The sequence below is a fragment of the Mycteria americana genome, chromosome 8 (genome assembly GCF_035582795.1).
Source record: "Mycteria americana isolate JAX WOST 10 ecotype Jacksonville Zoo and Gardens chromosome 8, USCA_MyAme_1.0, whole genome shotgun sequence".
Lineage (NCBI taxonomy): Eukaryota > Metazoa > Chordata > Aves > Ciconiiformes > Ciconiidae > Mycteria > Mycteria americana.
In genome coordinates this window covers 18094477-18116997 of record NC_134372.1, presented here as the reverse complement: position 1 = coordinate 18116997, position 22521 = coordinate 18094477, and the positions used below count along the sequence as shown (strand labels likewise).

Here is a 22521-nt window from a genome sequence, read left to right as displayed (position 1 = left end):
AATTTTTATGTTTAAATTTTGCATATTGAGTTTTACTGATACTATCTGATACACTGATGACATAGCTTTCACAAAAAGAGTGAAATTAATCTCACATTCTTGAAAACTGTTATATTTCTTAAGCTATTTCTTGGCAAATGAGGCAGTAGCCTGGAACTGAGCAGTTTGAGTTCATAGGAGTTTACGTGACTGTCTTCTTCAGTAGGAGCCTCTTGGCTGTGCAAGCCTCTAGTTCAGCTTTCTGCTTTCAATCCAGAAATGTGTCAGCAGAACACAGTCATCCCTGGACTGGCTGGCTCTGAATATTTCATGTTCTACAAATATAACCTTGAATCTGTCCCAGCTGTCTCAAAATTCAATCCTGATCTCACTCTCCTCTCAACCAACATTAACTGAGCTCCTTATTTGTATCTATACCAAAAGATGAGCTGCAGGTACTGGAGGTAAAAATTTCACGTGTTTGTGGAAACTGTGATAAAAGTGACATAAGTAAATAAATAAATAATCAATCTTGCCTTCCTTCTACTTCCAGATTGACATAAACATGTTGCCCATGATCTAGAAGGAACTATATAATCTAGGTCCCAAGATGCTAGTGTGAACTTAAGTATTGTTATTGTTCTGTGTTTGAGAATTGTCATTGCTGCTATGGAAAACAGCATCTCCTGTAGAACCTCTCCTATTGCCTCATTTTCAGGACAGCTAAAACTTGGCAGAGGGAACCCAATAGCTTTCTGGGAACAGGGTGAAAGAGATTTATCTTGTTCAATCTATTTACACTCCTCACACCAAAATACCCCCATTTCCCTAGGGCAGTCCTAGATCCCTTGAACTGTGTCCTAAGGCTGAAGCATCTTCTTAAAGCTGTTTTGTTTCTGTGGTATCAGTGGATATCCGTTTAGCACTTGAAACCGGAAAGCGCATAAGTTACCTGCTGCAGAAGATATCACTGCTTTTGCATGGCTAGAGAGAGCCACAGCAGTCTCCAAGGCAGGGATGCCTTCACCTTTCTCACGGGTACAGCGGTCACAGGTGCTCAGATAGATTAAAAACCCTTCTGCCATGTTACCACAACCCACGCTGCCTTTCTCCCCTTCCATGCTTTCATGTCAGACACCTCTGGGCAGTGTGCTGGGGTCTCCATGCTCCCACCAGGCACTCACACAAAACCACGGTCACTAAGGACAGAGGGCATGCCAAGGAGAGGACAAGGGTGTAAAGAGTCTATTGTCCTGATAGCCCACAGCTCCCTCCCTGTGGGAGGCCTGAACGGCGATACGATGCAGGGGAGCATTTTAGAGGAATTTTTATGAATGCACCAGTCTGACATTTATAAACTTCCATTATTGACATATTCATTTACAAGACACATTAGCTGCAGTGCTTTTTATTAAACTGCAGTGTGTTTTTATACAACATGGTTTAAGAAAAAGAACTGTCATGTATCTAGATAAACCAGTGTTACGGCTGAATATAGCCTTCTCAGAAGTTCTTTTAAATTCTTTTAGAGGTCTTAAAATAGTCTTAAAACAGGAATTCTTTCATTGTAATAGGTATTAAATAGCAATGTGCAAAAATGAACATACCTCTTGCACAGGCACATAGGGAAACTGTTACCCTTTGCTGGGTCAAATTTCACTGTACCTAAGCTCAGCAAAAAGGATCACTGGCAATGTTTTATTGCATGGTAGACTGGAGACATAGGCTCGCTCCTTCCAACTTTCTTCCTGAGTTTCTGTTTTGGATGTGTATATAGACAAAACATGTGAAAACCATTATCTCCTTCATATTTAGAGCTTGCAATGACAGGAGACATCCCTGTGTTTGGTTTGTACCACCCTTGGGAGGAGGGATTACCTTGGCAGGGAAGGCTTCCATCTAGAATAGAAATGAAAAGATCACTAAGTTTCCTGGCTTTTTAGAGGGATGATGATGCAAGAAATTTCTATTTCCCACCAATTCCTTCACAAAACCCCATCATCGTGGGCAAGCCTTCTTTCAGCTTCCTGGGAATAGGGAAATATTATGTTGTTTCTTGCAAATTCCTTTGCTCTATATTTACGTACCGCCGACATTTTTTCCCACTGTTTGCTTGCTCTGAAGAGAACCCTTGGTTTTTTTGAACATACTCAATTTTCTGATCCAGATGTTCTGAAGTAAAATGTTCATGCAATGAGCTAGTTTGGAACTTAGCCTCACTGCTGCTTAGTGTTTTAGGCTTTCCTTTTCTTCCTTTTTTTTTTTCCCAAATCCGTTTGAACTAAGTTTCCCATGCTCTTTTTCCTTTTACATACTACCTCGGTGTGTGAACACTAGTTTTTTCTTTTTTTCACAATAGTCTATTTCCAATAAAGTCTTATCTGACAGCATCCAGCTGCTTTTATGGACCTACAGCAAATAATATTTTGCACTGGGGAAAAACATTGGTGGCAATTATGTGGACGGCATGTGCATAAGCTGTAACATAATGAGCATGGTGTATTTTAGAATAAATATGTACTAATCATGTCATCTCTAGACTCCAAATGTTGTCATGGCACTGAGCTATATGATAGCACTGATGGGATTGTTAGGAAAACCTGCATCCATACATCATTGTTAGTGATTATTTTTCTTTCCATTTATGTTAATACATATTAATATTTGCATTACTTTTGCCATTTCCCTTTCTCTCCTCACAAACCTTCTCTCTCCTGTTTGTGTTTTTTGCTCTGTGTGTTAGGTTCGTTTAGCCTGCAAGCTCATTCAGTACCTGGCACAACAGTTTTCACAAGTGCCTGACCTGCTTACTAGCAGAGGGATCCCATTGAACTGTCTTTTAGCTCTTTATTCCCCACCTCTAGTTTGCTGCCTGTTGCTGCCTCGGCCTTAGCATGGCACCTTTATTCAACCAAATCTCCAGTCACCAAGATGATTTTGACAATTGCTTCCCATACATTTGCTGCCACATCTACTTGGAGGTATTTACCACCAATCTCAACCCTCCTTTCCATCTTCCAAAGAATTTGTGATTTTTCTTGACTTGTGACTAAAAATATTGGCTCATACCTGGGCCATGCAAATTGTTGCAATAAATATGCTCTAAGCAGTTAGCTATGATACATGTAGAATATTGTAACAATTTAGTGCCATTTTTCAGTATGCCTATATTGCTGTTGATCAAAGGGATAACTCTGAAGTGAGATATCTGATGGAAATCATCTGCTTGAGGATGCAAATGCTTTTGCTTGTCTGGCAATCTGCGCTATTTTATACACTGACCCTTAACACAGACTTCAGTGAATTTTCCTTTGATAATAAAAGGGAGAAACAATTTAGATCAAAGCATAGGCTTACATGGTCCTGTGTCATAAAAGGTTTTGCAGCCTGCTTAATTCACTGCAGAGGAAAACTGTCCCATTGAGAGAATGGATAGTTCCGTAGGGGATATTTTAGTTACAGCTGAAATAGTGGACTTAAAACTGCATTTAAAATCTGATAGTTTAGAAAAAGTAAATAGTATCAATACTATCACATAATGTGTTCAGTGACTGGTGAATTTTAAGTACATATTGGAAAGGTGACTTCAGCACTAATACAGGTAAGTTTAACTTTATGGCCTTCACTTTTCTCTCAAACACAGTCATGTTTCTGTGTGTCAGACCTGTAGGTTGTGGTCTGACATACAAATGCAGCAAAATCCAGAGTCCAAATTTGCCAAAACTTAAGAAAGTTCAAGATCCAGATTTGTACCTAGATCCATACTTGAATTTTGTTTCTTCTCAAGAAACTGTAATTGAAGCTCTTAGAAGTCATGCTTTGTGGATATGTTTCACCTTTCACAGTCCAATTCTCTTCTAGACCACCATTTTTAGGAAATGAAATTTTCCTCAAAATTTTAGGATATTGGATATCTGCATTAAAAAGTTTAGACTATAACTCAATTTTAGATCTGCATAAAATTGTCAAGTATCATCTTTTTTTGTAATGTAACATTCTATATGAAATATTTGAAGAAATTAAAGGAAAGGCTTTGTGTCTTTTCAATTACTGCTTGAGAACTGATTTGTCTCTCCAGTTTCTTCTCGTAGCACAGATTGCCGCTGTGAGCTTGACTTTATGGCTGAATAGACATTTCAGTACAAAAAAGGGTCCAAGTGATTCAAATTGTTACATGATGCTTTGGCACCTTGTGCTGGTTATATCACCTCCAATCGAAGTGTTTCCGTATAAAAATAGACAAGTTGGAAAAAGAACAGCTGTCATCTTTTATGCATAGTTTTAAATTTTTTATATGTGATGTTAGTATGTGTGGAAGGTGCTGGATGAGCCCCGGGGCTGCTGCAGGCACTGGGCTCTGAGAGCCGGTGCAGTTGGTACAGGCACAGAGTGAGGCATGGCCATGCCCCGCAGTGCCAGCCATCCTGGCCAAACAGTTACCTGTCTCCAGCACTCTGTCACATTTTAGAAGACGACTTTCCTGGTAGGTAGTTGGTGCCATTTTAGGAGAACATGAAACATGTTTTTTCAATTTTGGCTCTGGTAATTGCTTGTTGGTTACAAGTCATTACTGAGACTGCAGGATTCCCAGCAGCATTCATGGGGTAAAAAACAATTTCCAATCTGATATATTAAACTACAGAGTCTAAAGACTTTAGGAAGCAAATGAGGTTGTTTTGGATACTAGTCAGTATGTCTGTATTAAGGCAGCTGACACCCATTCTTGACTGTGTCTGTATATTAATAACTTGGCTCTGAGCATTAAAATTAGACATATTTTTTTCATTCATGCCAGAATTTCTGTGCATACCAGATGCCATGTACATCACCTTACTTTGGCTGAGGATTGAAAAGAATTAAAAACACAATCTTCCCTCCACATCATTCTGTTATGGTTTGGTTTGGTTTGGTTTGTTTAGGCAAGGGGTCTGTATCTTTATCCATGTTTTTTTATTTATATATACATATACATAAACACAAAGTTTTGTAACTGGGCTCTGCCCCTTCAGCCTCAGTAATAAATGTTGTTCGCTACGTCCAGCTTCCAGCCCTCTTGCAGCCCCCATACATCATCTTCAGCCCAGCAAGTTGCAGAGCTGCTGCCCCTGCATCCCCTCCCTGCGCTGACAGAGGCCTCGCCCATGGTGGGCAACAGCTCGCCTGCAGCAATTGGTTTCTTCAAATGTTGCATTTCAGGTCCTCCTGATTCTTGGCATGCTCTTATGCTCTAAAAGCTCTGGTTATTTCAAATTCATTGCACTTATATGTGCTTTCAAAATGAATGCCTTTTGCTTAGAAAATATTGCCATTCTTTGTATAATGTGGTGAAAGGTTTAACAGTGGTGAATTGTTCTTATGCGTGCATGAAAAGTATATAATCAGTAATTTTTCAGTGCAAAATTGTGTTTGTTCAGAAATTATACCACTCGTATAAGTATTGCAGCTTTTTGCTAGCACATTTACATAACCATCAAATTGCTTGCAGTACAAATCCAAAGCTATTGAAAGCAGATCTTCTGTAGGAGTTTAACTCCAGGGGTCTGCACGTCTACGTTAGTCTGAATAATGAAGCGCTGGATTAAAATGTGCACCCTCGACTTTTGATTGCACCAGAAAGCAAAACAGGGGGGAAAAACCTTGGCCAGCCATCATCAGTTTGTTCAAATTGCAGGCTGTTTTATATTGAGATCAACAAGAGAATATCCTGAAAATATATTTCTGAAGATTTCAACACATTGCAAGAGTTGAGTCTCCTTTCCTAAAGGAAAATCATATATAGCTTCCAAATACATAATACATGACCTGCTTTTGATTTCCTTTGGAAATCCTTTGGATTTTGCATTTGGAATAAAGACTGGAACCTTAACCCACCCTTAAGTGTGGGTTTAAGGTTTGCAACTTTCTGGGATGAAAGAGAAGACACAGACTCCCAGTGGCTTGCTATGTCCATAGCAGACCATGACTGGGGAAATGAGACATGATTTGCCCTGTTTAAATAGTAACAAATGTGGTTGAATTCTGAGGATCTTCTACATAACAATTTATGGTGTGAATTCTCCAAGGAACTCCATTTTCAAAATATTTTATACCAAATTTAGTCAAAATGAAGCAAGTGACTTTACACTTGCTGAATATGAATATTCACTGGAGGTGTAAATGTGGCATAACTATCCCATACTCTGGTTTGTGATAATCTGCGTCAGCGGAGCAGCTGTCACTACTTTGCAAGGGCTAACTGTTTACTGTGCAACATTGTCATTAGATGCTTGTGAACTCTGTGAATGGAGAGATTAATCTGTTCAATAGGGTTTTTTTGCTTTTGGTTAAAAATTCAAAAGCCTGTAGTCCCCCTTGTCCAGCCTAATCCCAGCAGGAGCTAGGTCAGCTCCACCACATCCTCTCCGGTTACTCTGCCTTGACGGGATCCTGTGCACAGGCAGAATGGATGACTGTGAAACTGGGGTAGTTTAGTAGAAGTAGTTTAGATTAAAAGAGAGCTGAAGCAGCAGAAAATGGTGAGAGGGCATTATGCTGAAATAGAAGGGGAGAAAAAAATAAAATGTGACAGTTATAAAACGTATTTGTAAAAATTCTGTTAGTGTTTATAGATTTTATTTTTATATGATGTAAAAATAAAGTTTGTGGGAAATTTTTCTTGGTTTTAGCTTACACAAATATCTCTGTGTTGTTACAGTTAATGTAGAGAGGGAACATATAGCACAGTAATAATCTATTATTATTGTTGTTTCCTACAGTAAATGCAGAATAAGGAGGTTGGTTGCCAAAGAAAAGGAAATTGTATGTGTGGGATAAAAATTCTTAACGTGATTATTGGATTATATTTTCAGCAGTAGAGGCAGCACATTAAGTGTTCCGGTGTCTGTGGGCTGCATTTCCTGGCTACACTTGATTATCTTTCATCAATTGCATTGCCCCATGTCTACCTTAGGAAAAATCCCCCAAAGTATCTTGTAAGGAAGGGAAATATCATTTCATCTTTTATCCACACCTGTGGAGGGAGAAACACTTTCCTCCTACACAGTACTTTCTGAGAAGGTTGGATTTGTTTCCCAGGTAGATACAGCTTCTGGCAGATGTGTGGAAGATCACCTTGACAGTGTCATGGGACCAGAGTGTTCAATTTCCACTGTAGCCTTATTACCTTGGTATCTTCCAGGGATGCAGTTTCACCCAAAAGCCAAGGTTAAGGAGAAGAAATCCAGCTCTGTCTCTATTGTTTTGTAATAAACAGGAAAAGCCCCACATCCCATTGCTACCACAGACCAGCTGTGGAGTCTTGAGTTCCCATGCTCTCTTCTGGGCAAACTTTTGGGAAGTATTATATTTGTTTAAGGTTTTTCCCTTGGTTACTGAATGTTCATGTTTCTTCAGTGGAGAAAACCTGCAAAATACAGGCACTATATTCCAGGAAAATGAGGGCATAGTATTATCCCAAAAGGCTTTAGCCCTACTGTGCATGTGTCTGAATAGAGACACATTCAGTGGTGTCTCAAACAACTTCCACCCCGGAAACAAAAGCTATTTATTAAATATGCTTAGTGCTTGTAGAAGGAGCATGTGTTCAAAGAGAACTTGGTCTTTGGTTTTCAATTTGTACCAAGTTTTCCTCCTGTACCAGCGTACTTTGAAAAAGAAAGGTGAGGAGGGTGTATATGCCATAGCAGGAATTGCTGTGACGGCTGTGGCATTAAACTGATGGATGTTTGTGTTGACACTGGAATAAGTGAGACTTTTTGCAACACAGAGACCTGGCAGTGCAGCTCCTCTTCCAGTTCTGGCTGTGAGAGTTCTGTCCAGTTCTGTTCTTCCTTGTGCACAAGGAACTCACGTGCACAAGACAAAAACTTTCCTAAACAGGGTCAGTCAGCACTCAGAGTTCTTCTAGAAACTTGTTAAAGGTAACTTTAAGTTCAGGGCACAAGCCATACAATTCTTCTCCCCTTCTTCAGTTGCTGTCACAGAACCACCAAATGGTCATTTCTGTTTGCTGTAGGCCAGAGATCCTTTATTCACTTGCAAGCCTTAAAAAAAAATAAAAAAATCAATAAGCTACTGTCATGCTTTGCATGTCTGATAATTCACTTATGAAGGAGAAACTGTTATAGTTTCAAAGCAATGAATCAAAGATAATTTCCTGAGTGACTGACTTTATATTTTCCTCATTCATGATTGAGTGATAGGAGTTCTTGTTAACAGGTTTGTGTAATTGTCAAATCTGACTTTTTTCAGATACCTGGAAGGAAACCATCTGACTGCTGTGCCGAAGGGGCTCTCCACCTTCAGACACCTGACACTGATGTAAGAAACACGTGGTTTCAATGTCAAGAAAATTACATGACTCCTTCTGCACTATGTTGTAGGTGGAACATAAATAATTAGTGTTTGGGGGGAAAAAAACCCACAAAACCCAAAAACCTTCTGTAATTTGAATTTTGAAAGAATTTCACAGTGGCCACTGCTGCCAATAAGTGTTATAAAGAGTGGAGAAAGAGTGAGGTGACTGAGAGCACCAGAGACCCTTCCTCTGCAGGAGCTTCCAGCCTCTGTGAGAGGACTAAGCTCTTGTGCAGGCTGCTACAGTTTCACTTGGCAGATTTATCTGTGCAAAGCTGTAAAGGTCATTAACAGAGGACACAGCATTAATTTGTTCTTGGTGAGGCAGTATTTATAATGCTAAGGCAATGAAAATTTGCATAGCTGTTTCTGCTATGAACAGTCATGCAGATAGATACACAACTAGACTTTTTTCAGTAAATTGCTCCCTGAAATACACAGGAGTGAAATTTCTTGGCTGAACTATTTATCAGAAATTTTCAAATGCTGTTTGAATCAGCTGTAGATACTCAAGTCAAATGGGCAGAACAATCTCAGACAGAAACAACATGGAGGGGAAAACTGGAAACCTCTGTTTTAAAACAGTGTTTTATTTGGAAACATGTCTAATTTTGTTTTTCAAGGGAGAGCAACAACAAAACAAAATGTTCTGTTTGATCCTAAAAGACTTTTTTTAAATGAAAAATGAAATTTTGTTCTAGTAGCCGTCAATGAGAAGAACATATGGAAATGATATGCCTGTAATAAATTGCAAAGCAAGATGGTACAGTAAATATTCACCTGCACTTGTATCATTTATTAATTTATCCTTCTTCAAAAATTTTGCTTGTACTTACTGATTTTTTTTGGAATGTTATATGCTGAAAATATGCCTTAATATTTCTGAGTCTGAAGCTTTTTAGGGGAGTCTGATGTGCTTTGCTTTTAGAGCTTATTCAAAGTTGATTAGAAAATATTATATCAATTGATAATATGTGACTTTTCAATTGCTTCAAGCATTTTGCCATGCAGATATTACATAATCTTTAAAAAAAGACTTATTTCTCAATTCATACATATAAATGATATTTTCTCTGTGCGTTTCTTCAGTGATTTGAGCAACAACAGCATAAGCGTATTGGCCAATTACACCTTCAGCAACATGACTCAGTTATCAACACTGTAAGTAGTCCAAAGTTTTGATAACAGTTTTAATTGCTTTTCAGACACCATCATAGGTGTTGAACAATTAGTATATATCTTGTTACTTACGCATGTGGCTTTCCATGGTTCTTTGTGGTTGAATTAGTAGTGAAATAATCAAAGAAAATACAGTGTTGTAACTCTGTTCTCTCATTCTCCCAGCATCTTGAGTTACAATAGACTTCGGTGCATTCCAGTCCATGCGTTCAATGGGCTCAGGTCTCTTCGAGTGCTGTAAGTACCACTTATTTGATGCAGCTGAGGTGCAGCTTATTAGAATGCTATTGATGGCAGGGAGGTTTTTAATGAGCAGATGGCTTTCACTTGATTCAGTAGTCATAAATGTTTTCACACAATTAGCTTCAATGTACTTGTACTTAGGTGCAATATGTCCGGTAATGACTAGAGCAGGTGAATGCTAAACTTTGAAAAGAAGCAATTACATATTTGCAGGATGAATGACTTCTCTCTGATAGTTCAGGGACAAGAACTATCATGAAAATAGGCATCCAAGAGCCTGCATAGAGTCTGTCTCTTCTACTTGAACAATGTTTGGGTGCCCCACAGGAAAGAACTTTTCTCTTTGTCTGTAAAAACTTGATCATATTTCAGAGTGTAAGTTTCCATTGGATGCTTCAGCAAGAGTGTCTTTACTGAAAACTTGTGCATTTTTAGAATATTTTCTATTAATTTAGATTTCTGCAGGCAAGTTTTTAGATAAAAGAATGCAATCTGAAGGGAAGTAGGTTATAAGTCCCCACACTAAAACAATAAGTCAAGCAAGTGGCTGGGTGCCAGCAATGCTGAGATGCCTGTCTCAAATGTTGTGAATGAAATTTCATCTCATGTTGACTAGTGGCGTGCTCAGAGATGTCCACGTGTGGTTTCTTTCTTTGGAGATCCTTTTCTCCACTCTTTCTGGTGTAACTGCTTTCAGCAGCTTTCTGGATTGAACAATTTGCTTACAATCTCTTCTGAAAGTCATCTTCTTTATATCATCTTGGGGTGTGGCCTGTGGGCCTGTTCCTTGCAGCAATCAGCCCCCTTCCCCCCCCCCACCTTTCTTAGGCATCTGCTAGACCGACTCCTGCTTCAGTCTTGTATTTACTGTCTCTCACTCCCCATCTGCTCCATCAGAAACAAACCCTGAGTTGGGTTTGCTCAGTTGTTTGTGTGGAGATGTGACCCCATGTGCAGCTGTCAGGACAAGGTGGAGAAGCCACCTTCCTCCCCACTGCCCACCGACACAAGTGGGTCATCATGACTTGCACAGTAAACTGAAAGCAAATAAATTAAATGGCTCATCTGTGATGAGATTATTCAGTGTGCTGAAGGAGAAGGAGCTTTGAACACTAAAAGGTCAGGACAGAGGACTTGAGGAATATGTCCTGAGTGCTTTGAAACTTCAAATTAGTGTTTTCTATTTTTTTTTAAAGTTAGATGTCATTCGCATGCAGAAGTTTCTGTGAATTTAAAGAGCAATGGTTGCTGTGCATTGACTCCGTAAGTGTGGAATTAAGGTGTCAACATGGGCAATACTGTGACTGTGGAAGCAATAAGGCAATGCTGTTTGGCTGAGCTCTTTCATTGTGGTTTGAGTGGTAAAATAGATATCTAGGTTTCAACCTCCTAACTTACAAGACAGCTTTAGATTCCCAGTTTTCATTATTAAAAGCAAGAAAGAGACGTGATTTGGATTTGTCGCTTTAAGTTTGGCTTGGGACTCTGATTTCTAACGTGCTAGGATGGTCACATTTGAGCTGATACATGAGTCGTGAAATTCAGCCACAGATGAATATATTCTGTTTCATGGCCAAAAAAATTATTCCATATGGACCTGTCTTCTGGCCTCTTCTGATATGCAAGCAAGCTTGGTTAAAGCTAGTTTGGGACTCTCTACCCTGAATTACCGTGTAGATACACCATGCCTCACTCTTTCCAATAGCTGCAATTTGTCTTTTCACTTCTGTTCTTGCAGGCCACATATGGACAGAAACAAAGGGCAATATTTTAATAACAACTGTTATCTTTTGGCTTTTTTAAACGATCTGCTAATCAAATTGAAAAAATATCTTCCTCCTTCAAGGGAGAAGCCCTCCCTGTCTTGCACAGAGCTGCACGAGTGTAATGAAGCGTAAATGGGAATCTCTGCCTCTGCTCCATGCATTTCGAAGTCTCCAGATTGATTTGATTTATTATGGCCCACAAAACTCTGGTATCAGCTACAACTTTTGCCACATGTCATCTATGTTGTTATTAAAAATCAATTCTCCAGAGAGAAAATGGCTTCCGAGTGACGGTGTGCAATCTGTTATTGTCAGTTATTTATTATCCATATTCTCAGGGGAATTTAAAAGAGAAAACATCAGCAAAACAATTTCCACTTTTTTTTTTTAATAAAATGAATATAGAGATCTCATTACCTTTGGCTGTGCATGCCTTTGAAAGTAGCAGACCCTTCTCATACAGGCTTCTGTGTTTTCCAAATTCCTTGTTTTCTTTACTTTTTGCCTCTCTATAGTAAATAAAGTAAATATGTATTTGAAAATCAGAGTAGTCAGAGATGTATGATGAAGTTGATCTTCAACAGATATCTGGTTCTGTCCTCTCACATTTTTCAGCATAAGCCCAACTAAGAAAACTGTAGAGTCAGCATGTTTATGTTTAAGCCTGAATATACATCAGGGTCAACACAATCAGGCCTTTAATCTTCAGTCTTCACGTGGCTTATCCATAATGGCAGCCAAAGTGTGCTGGGGAGCAATTTCAACATAGAGTCTTCAGAATTTTTTTTAATAAACAAAAGTTGATATCAGTACGTTTTTGCATCAAAACTATCGCAGTGAAAAATTGTGGTTTTCTTTTTTGGTTTTATTTTGGTTTTTTTGTCCAAAGCTAGTCTTTTTAGAAGCTAAATGTAAACAGATTTAAAAAGCTGAAATTGAGACAAAGTAATTATAAATATTAGAACTCTCTGGTTGACATGAACTGATTATTTTAAAGATTATTTTTATTGCATGACAATGTTGTAACTTCTGACATTTTGTCCTTATTTAATTAAGAGGCGAAGTCCAGAAATACAAATATTTTCTCAGATCACTTAACAATTTTCCATGTTATATTTATGAAAAAAATGATAAAATGAGCTACAGAATATTCTACCAACCTGAGATATTCTAGTTTTACTGAAAACTGATGGCTATTTGCTGCAGTTCAAAGCTCACACATAGTAATATGTGTGATGATAAAGCTACCACAAATACTCTTCAGGCACAAACGTGGAACCAATTTTTGCAATATACTTTCACTGTTGGATGCTGCACTGAATGCCCTAACAAATATTATTTGACTTTTTTTCTTTCCTTTTTTTCTTTTTTTTTGCACTGCAGAATGACTACTTGTACTTATCCAGTAAATCTGTAAAAGGCGCTGTTGTTATGAGCATTAAGCAGTGACACTGTGGCTTCCCACTTCCTCTGAAACCTGAGTTGTGTTGGTTCTTGTGGGGTTTGGCATCCTTCGGGGTTCATTGTACATGTTTGCCCTTGATGGGATGTGGCTCTGTAAGCTCAGCCAAGCTTTTAGCCACATTTCTGTCTTTACAGGGTAGATCACTGTTTACTGAAAAAGCATCCCCTTTGCATCTATAGTAACCAAATGTTATGAGACAATGGGCTAGGAGGCACGGCTTGGGAACAGTTAGTAAAAAAAAAAAAAAAAAAAATCCACAAAAAACCACCAACCCAAAAGGATATGTTTAGTTCATTTCCTTACCTGAAGACAAAGTAATAAATTAGTGAGATTACATGTAGAAGAAAGGTTTTATTTCAAGAATTCAACTGTTTTGTGACTCTGTGCTCTGAGAGGAGATCCCTATCACCTTAAATTCATACGCCTGCTGTTTACCAATTTTTAGACAAGAGGATACCTAGAAGTTGTGCTTTTGAGGGAGAACACACACATCAATGTGTATGCTTTAACTGTCCAAATGTTTAAGATTTTATTTGACCATTTGCTTATAAGGATTTATGGTATAAAAATGTGTTCCTGTTGTTGATCCAAGAGGAAAAAGATTTTATTGCACTGTTGAATTCTCTTGCCACTATTTATGATTGTGAGGTTTAAGGTTTTTAGCATTTATAATTTCATTTTAGCTGCATGGGTGATGATGTTGCTGACGTGATTTTTTTGTTAAAATGCAGGCATTTGCATCCATGAAACATACCTCAATGTTTGAGATATGTAAGTCAAGCCATTCATGCCAAATGGTTTTATATTTTTGATGGTTTTACATTCTTACAGATAAATGGCTTTGTCATTCTTCAGCTTCTCTTAGAATAAGTTTCCAAGACATCTAGGAAAGAAAATTCACCCCTTCATAGAATAAACACAACTGATATGACATGAAGATAAACCTAAGTTCTGCTGTCTGTTCAGAGAGAATCATCTTGCACATCTTTAAGTATTTAAAAGATCAGAATATAAGCTCATTATGAGTGTCTGTTTATTTAAATATGCTCATTTCATTGAAGAAAGGAACATTTTGATGACAAGTTGTTGACCAGGCCTGATCTTGCATCCTCATACCAACAAAAATACTCCTTATTTAACAGCTGTGGGGTATGTCTCTGTCAGTTGGGCATTCTGTATAGAATTAGTGAGTGTGCTTTATCTGGAGTTACTGTGTGGGAGCTCATATCCTTCCTGTTCCTGTTCAGATTAATTGCTTGGAGATCTATCCTTATATATGCCAAGTATTATTATTAATAGCCAAAACCTAGGTATGCTTAAAAGAATATTTCAGAATCAGTATGTTGGAAGGGGAAGTTTTTGGTATACTGGCATCAAGAACTGGAGAGAGATGCCAGCAGGATAACTGCTGTAGTTTTTGTGTTTTCATGCTCTGTAGAAAAACTTTGCAGTACAATAGATAGAAACTGCAGCTGCAATGAGCAGCTGTGAAAAATGATCGTGGTAACATTGCTTTTGCTCACATAGTTCACAACCCCATGGCAGGGCCCAGGCTCACGGGAGACAGGACAAGGTGTATGCAAGTTTGGCTTTCCTTCCTGTGCGTATGCTGGTATAAGGCAGCATGTAAAGGTAGAACTCATGAGTTCTAAGGCATCATGTAGATCCTGGTGAAGCTTGTAGTGGTGTTAGGGTAGAGAACGGGAAGAAAGGATGCAAAAAGAGATGCTTTTATTTTCATCTGGGGCTATTGTCTATTTCCGTGGGCCCAGATGTTCGGTTTGTTTTAAACTCAATGTGCACCGTTTCAAGCATCTGTACGGTCACAAAAATAAAAAATAAGATGTGATTGCTGTGTTCTGCAAATCACCAGGTAAATTAGAAAATAAATGACTCGAGGGAAAGAGCTGCTACAAAACTGACACACAGCAGGTTTCTGTTTTCCACCCTCCTCTGCCACGTCTGGAGCACTGACAGTAATTCCTGGAGCTGGGAAAGAGGACATAAACAGTACAGCAGTTTGCTATAACCAAACCAGCTCTGGGGAGAACTGCAAACGAAAATACAGTTTTAAAATATTGATGTCCTTTCCCTTTGCAAGTTTTCTACCAACTTTTGTTTAAGAAAAGGCTAATGAGATCCAGCAGAATCTACTCCTATTGGCTCCTTACGAGTTCTTTCTGTCTGTTACTATGTGAAGTAGCAAGCTGGTATTCAGCGACATGCAAACTAGAAAAGTTAGAATAAGCTATAAATATTTTTCTCTGTGCTATTTTTTGCCAGATAATTATCTAGTGAGGCAGAGGACGCAGCAGCTGAATAGCTGATTTTATTTATTAATAAAATAACATGTTACATGATTGTGTACCTTCTCTGGTGCATTTTCTGGATAGTTTTTATGCAATTGTCATCCCCAGCATCCTGTGCCCTCCTGCACACTCATTTGTTGCCGCATGTTTTCCTGTCTGATCTTAGCCTTGGTGCTGCAAGAAGTGCTCTTCCTCTCTATTTGTCTGTCACCGCCTCTAGTGGTGGTGCCCTACTTTGTAGCTGGGCCTTCAGTTGCAATTGCAACGAAATCCACAAGTAATCACAAATAATGATTTTTACTCTTGTGTCTCCCACTTTGAATACGAGTATTGTGCTCTACAAGCTGCAAGAAAAATCTTTCCATTTATGCTTGCCTATGTAACACACACATAAATGTATTTCTTAGAAAAGAGATAAACTGGCTGTTTAAATTGTCCTGGAAACAGTGGAGAACCCTTTCGCAAGGATTCTGAAAACCCTGCTAGAAAAACGTTAGTTTCTTTGCACAGGGTGAATAATGATCTAAACCAACTAATTTCAAGTATTTTCCCTGGTAGCATAAATGTATTTGTCAAACGGATTTTTAAAATACCACACAAAGAGGTATTTCCTACTGTACGAATGGGAAACTAGAATGTGAAAGTGCAGGTATATTTGCCCTCATGGACCCTTGCTGTCTCCAAGGATCTCTCTGAAGTCAATATTTAATTAAACTTTCACAGTTCCTATTTTCCCTCTTCTGTTTTGTCTGTGTTTCTGGCTAATGGGATTCTATAAAAACATACAGGTCTGTATGTGAGGGTCTGCTTGTCATCAATATACTTTTAATAGCATAAATAGTATGTCACCTTTTTAATTTAAAACATTAGTCACTAGCAATTCCCATTGTATCATTATTTTAAATGTCAACGTCTAGAAGTAGAAGTAATAAAGCATGGAAGCTCGTGAGTTGTGAAGCTCATAGAAACTCTGAATGAAACAAAATTAAATATCCTTCTTAAGCACCAATTCCTTCACCTGTGAGGAGCAGATAAAATACTGTGGTTTGATACCTTCCTGCTTCTCCCCTCTTCTAGGACGCTCCATGGAAATGATATTTCCAGTGTTCCCGAAGGTTCTTTCAGCGACCTGGTATCCCTGTCCCATCTGTAAGTACTTCTGTCTGGGTTCATCTGTTTGATTGACAGTTTCAGGTTTATAAACCAGTACATACTATTACAAATTTAAGATCGTATAGCTTTTCTGTTTTTCCTGCTCACTTTCCATATTCTGGTCTGGCTATTCATAGCGCATCTGTTCAAAGGAAATAAAAAAATACTAGAACCTGTTGTTATTAGTTACCAAAATATTTTCCTAAGGAAAACCAAATGAGCAAATGTGACAGTTTCCTCTTCTGTGGACCTTGTGTTTAAGGCTTTCTTTCAGCATTGTCTATGTGAAATGCAGAGTGTGTTATGGACTGGGAGTAAGACAGGAAACCTCCCACAAAGAGCAAATATTAAGCAAATGTGAATTCTGTGCTTAATAAGTGTCATATGTTTTGCATACTGAAATGTTGTCAGTATATGAACTTGTTGATGAATCACTACTTCAGACATATATATTTAATCATATGGAAATTGGCCATTTCACAGCATTAATACTTCATTCCATAATTTGCAAAAAATATTAGAAGTTTCAGATATTTCAGGAAATTACTGTTGTATTGGTGGAGGTCCAGGATATTTTTAAATGCAGTTTGGTTGATGAAAGAACTGTAAAGACAAATAGCTGCAATTGTTACGAAATAAACACAGTTGATGCACAGTTGTAACAGTTGTAACAGTTGATGCCAAAAGAGTGAACAGAAAATGTTTTTTCACTGAGATAATGTGTGATACTCCACATCATTAGACAGTAGATGTAAAGAAAAAGTAATTTTGTGTAGCATGTTTCTTGATTACTGTCAAGTGATACTTCAATCACTTTTTCCATAGCTATTTAAAGCCTACAGGAAAATGTTGATCAAATTTCCTTTACATTGTAAACGTCATATTGTTGTAATGTAACTATTATAACAAACTATGTAGCTGATATACCTCACTAAAGACAGGGGAAGGTTCGTAGCATGTTACTTGATTACTTGAACACTGATTATTTGGTAATCAGTGTTGGGTATGTCTTGGTCATTTTGTGAAGTGACTGGTTTCACAAGTTGATACAGATATTTTCTGCTCTGATGCTGCCCTCATGCACATGAGTTGATGTTGATGTGTACACGTCAAGACATACAAACAGATAGGTGTGCATTTAACATAGGGTTTTTATCTCTGTTTCTCTCTTTGCAACCTCAAACATGCCCTCCAGAACACTTACGTGAAGACAAAGTTCAGTTCATATTTATATATTTTCTGGATAGCAAATATGTCCTTGAACTGTTTATTTCTGTGTAACAGTTTTCTGTCTCAATTTCTCTCTAGACAATAAAAAATAAAGATATCTCAGATTGGTAGGGACAGAAATCATATGTAAGCAACTTAAGCAATTTCAACTTCAACTGAGAAATAACCTTCTCTGTTTCAGGCTTACACCTTGGTATCTGTGTCAGAGAAAATATTCATTTTGCACAAAATGTATTTCTTCATGATGTTGCCAGTATAGTCAAGCCATTTTATATGCTGTTTTGGAATGAAAGTCTGACTGAACTGAAGCCCTGTATCTCCTTTTGGCAGCACAGTGACACCTTCCATACTGGGAATCTGGCTTCTGAGGGTATTTTTAGAACTCAAGAGATAAACATATCATGCCCCATTTGTTTGGATTTTCCTCAGGGTTTACTTTAAATGAAGTGCAGATAAAATTTTCCTGGGTAAAATGTTCACCTTAGGGAGTGATAAAAACCCCTTTGGCCCAATACAATCACTGCAGTCTATCTGTTTAGATGTATGTGCTGCCAGAAATGTAAAATACAGAAAGCTCAAATGAACAGTAATAAATAGGATTCATAAAATAAATAAGACCTGTCTGGGGTGTAATTTGCACAGTTGAACAATTGAATTTTACAGTGCAATTGTGCTCTCCAGTTCCTTAAAGAGGATTCTGAAACTTTTAGCAACCACAATGATTTTGCTCTTCACGTGCCAGAAAAAGCTGTGCTTATTCAAAAGAAGTCATACATAATTGAAAAGAAATTCATTTTGAGCTCTTCCTGATATATAGATCTTCAAGGAGAAAGCATGCACTTGGAATAATTTTGAAAATGATACAAGGGGTTGCTACTCATCAAACTCATAATACATGGAAGAACAAAATTTTATGTTAAATTTACAAGCTGTGTGGCTAAGCGTAGGATAGGTAGTATGGCTGGAGAAAGCTGACTATGAAGGTGTTTAGCAGGATGATCAGCCTGGGCCTTCTGCATCAGTACAGTTTGGGGGGTGGGGGAAGAGGGAGGGTATCAAATTAACCTTTAGAATTGCAAAGAAATATTTGTATAGCATAGACAAAACTATTGATTTTAGTTAGAGTCTTTTGTAGTAGCTTTAAATTGGTTTGTAATTGGAAGAACAAAACTGAGATCTAGATACTTCAATCACTTTTTCCATAGCTATTTAAAGCCTACAGGAAAATGTTGATCAAATTTCCTTTACATTGTAAACGTCATATTGTTGTAATGTAACTATTATAACAAACTATGTAGCTGATATACCTCACTAAAGACAGGGGAAGGTTCGTATATGGTATACACACACTGGTTTTGTTTACTATTTATTACTTTATTTACTTGAATCATATAATTGTCTATTTAAGCCATGACTCTACTAACTTGTTTAGTCCAGGGCAATGATAAAAATGTTACAGCACTACTGAAGGATCAGTATATATTAATACTTAAATATACATATATTACATTAATAAATATACATATATTAATTAATATATTAATACTTTAAAAGAACCCAAAATCTCTTGGGGTAAAACTGAGACCTTCTCAGTTAGGTCAGCTCCTGCATTTGCTGTCCTCACCATTCACTGATACACACAACTCCGTAACTGATTCAGTTTCCCAAATATTGCCCACACATAAACTGACCTCTTGGCACTCCAGGGGCTCCACAAAGAAACCCTTGGTAATGGATGCTGTGTACAGCAGGTATTTCTGTCAGATGTATTTTCAATAAACAGCTCAGATTCCTAATCCTGTTGAATCATCTCAACTTTACTCAAATTTATGTTAGTTACCTATAAAAATAAGCTGTCCCCTCCTCTGTTTCTCCACATTATTATGGCTAGAGTTATTTTAATTTACTTTATTTGAAGTTGCCTCAAAAAAAAAAGTGAACAGAAGTATCTGCACAACATTTTGAAAATGCTGGTCATGGTATTTCATTACAGCACAAGATACTTTGACCTTCTGGAAATATTTTGCTATAATGGGCAAAGAAATAGAGTATGTTAGAACTCATGAATGAAAATGCAAAAATTCACTATAGTTTCTAGAAATGAAGAAAAAAACCCCACCAAAACCACAAACAAAAGAATCGAAAGATACATGTGATAATTTCTGCAGTTGTACAACAATGTTACTGGTAATCGTTTCTAGTGTCTATAGAGCAGCTTTATTTCTAACATAGTTTATAAAGATTAATTAACATGGTAACTAGCTTTCCGTTGTCCTCCCACTCCCATTTTATATATGATAGTTGCTCAATGCTAAAGTTAATTTCTTGGTCCAACTTTCACTGCTGCATTTTGTTTGACCTTGGACAAGTGAGCCAGTTGATCACAGTTACAGGGTCAAAAAGTCAACCCAGTAGTTTTTTTCCATTGTAAGCAATGGATTTACAGAAGGAATGGATGGATATTTTTTAATACTGTGCTACAGTACACATTTAATTTTGATGAATGAGCCCTAGACAGGGTTTGAACCTATGAACTCTCATTATGAATCTGTCTAGGGCACAGGGGGTTCATTAGTCACTCCAATAGACATGTATCAAGAAATTTACTGAGGTTTCTATCTTAATATTCTGTCTGATATGTTTTTACTTGAAAGAAGCTTGAGTTTAAAATACCATCTTAAAAATAGTTTATAACATATGCAGAAATAGTAAAGTCTAAAACCCAATTTGAATTATTGGTTTCTTTAGTATCTCTTCCCTATGCTAATCTTTATTTGGTTGATTTTCTTCCCATGGCAATTCAGGTGTTGTACAGCTAAAGTCTTACATTTACTTTCAGCAAAATAAATTCAGACTTCCAACATGCATTTCTTCACACTTTCAAAAATTGATTGTTTTTAAACTGACTTTTCTGAAGTCTGGACTTTGTTTGTAATTGACTGACTCCTGAAAAGACACTTTCTTTAAGAGAAAAAATAGTATAAATGAGTCAAGGCAGCACCTAAATTTAAGGTAAAAATGTTTGTTCTCTTTTGGATAGATTGCCATGAATAATGAAAAAGTTCTGTGAATTATAATTATACTATGTGAATGCATCTACTTCAACCATATGACCTAACTCAAGTGATGGGTTAACCAGCAAATGTGTTTTCAAAGCCAGAAAAAAAACTTAGCAGACACTAGGTTGCAGTTCTGAAAACAGGGGTATCCTCTGTGTGTATGTTTCATCTAGTGAGGTGACATTAATGTGAGTCATCAGATCCAAACTAAATTACACAATTCACTGTTAGAATATGCTCATGAAGGCCAAAGACTTAAATAAAAGAAACCAACGTGATCAATTTGATGAAAGCAATATGTCTGGCAACATTGCTCAAGCACAATTGTTTGAAAAAGTGATTTATGGTTTGAAAAAGTGATTTGTTGTTAGGTATTTATACAACCTCCCTAACTAATGATGAGAAGAAAGGAAAAGAGTGGGAATACTGGAGGAGATAAATCCAAAAGACTTCCTGAACACTCAGAAGATCTTTCCCACATTTTGAAGTAAAGTATTCTTGTAAAAGTGTAGAATAAAATGTGCCTCAATGAGATCAGGGATGTTATCTTTGCTTGCAAGCCAAAATAACTGCTCTTAATTGTTTTACACCACTAGGGCTCTAGGTACCAACCCTTTGCACTGTGATTGCAACCTCCGCTGGCTTTCCGAGTGGGTGAAGGCAGGGTACAAAGAGCCAGGGATAGCCCGCTGCAGCGGGCCTGATGCCATGGTGGACAGGCTGCTGCTCACAACACCGACTCACCACTTCCAGTGCAAAGGTAGGAGCAAGCTGGGAGGCTCTGTGTTCTGTCCTGTTGCTTTTCCTCATGTACAGTGATTTATTTTTATACTCTTGGAAGCTGTTTGGTTTTAAAGTGAGTTTGGGAAAGAGTTGCATTTGGCTTTCATTTTCTGAACCATCACATTACATTCAAGTTGCATGTTCAAGTGTTCTTCCACAAAGTGCAGTTAACTGCACCACTGGAAGGAAAACCAGCAAACCTCAGAAAAGTTAGTATTCCTGTTGCTTGCAGCAGATTATATAATGGCAAGTTAGCATATAGGATGTTGTTAGAATTTATTTGGGCAAGTAAATTGGTTTTGGCCTTCTACCTACCCCAAAAAACTTCGGTAAAATAAGGGTTATTTTAGTGGAAAAGATGGGTCAGTAGCCTCTCTTAGAAATGGAAATGAGGGCATAAAGCCTGTTTTTATATGTCTCAGAGTGCCATGCACATTTACAGTCCTGCTTGGCAGCATGATTTTATAGAGGCTGGGATTAAACTGCTGAACAAACAAATGAAGGTGTTGAGGTGGGTTTAGAACACAAGTTCCCAAGCCTGAGCTGAATTTTATGTTCTTTCAAATATATTTTTAATATCTGTAACCTTATAATTTAATTACTTTGAAATGTCAGTCTCAAAACTATCACAACTCTGACTATAATTATCAGAACTACAGACTTTGTAATAGTCTCTCAAATGTTAAGTACAAATATACCTTAAATACTAAAAATACCAAATAATGTACTTGTTCACATGAACTGAAACAAAGAAAATTATCATATTTACATATTAAACAGGGTCTGAAGATTAATCCAGAAAGAGAAGCTAGATGACATCTTCATTCTCAAACTGTGATATATCAATAGTTACGCTCACTTTCTCTCAAAACTAAGCAAGCAACTCTTAGGCAAGAGATAAGTAAACCTGTGATCCAGACTATTAAAAACAGCTGTATGTTTTTTATGTAAATACTAGCTTGGTCCACTAGAAAGCTGGTGGGCTTTCTACTATCCCAACT

General features: G+C 37.6%; 1 protein-coding gene across 4 annotated transcripts in view; it reads left to right on the top strand.

Annotated features, from left to right (window-relative positions):
- The window catches only part of SLIT3 (slit guidance ligand 3), a 543690-nt gene that overhangs the window by 442504 nt on the left and 78665 nt on the right, over window positions 1-22521 (top strand). For all 4 annotated transcript variants that reach the window (XM_075509986.1, XM_075509985.1, XM_075509988.1 and 1 more), the window contains 5 exons: window positions 8230-8298; window positions 9424-9495; window positions 9679-9750; window positions 16374-16445; window positions 21334-21497. In XM_075509986.1, coding sequence (XP_075366101.1) covers window positions 8230-8298; window positions 9424-9495; window positions 9679-9750; window positions 16374-16445; window positions 21334-21497 — 449 coding nt within the window. The remainder of the gene's footprint in view (window positions 1-8229; window positions 8299-9423; window positions 9496-9678; window positions 9751-16373; window positions 16446-21333; window positions 21498-22521) is intronic.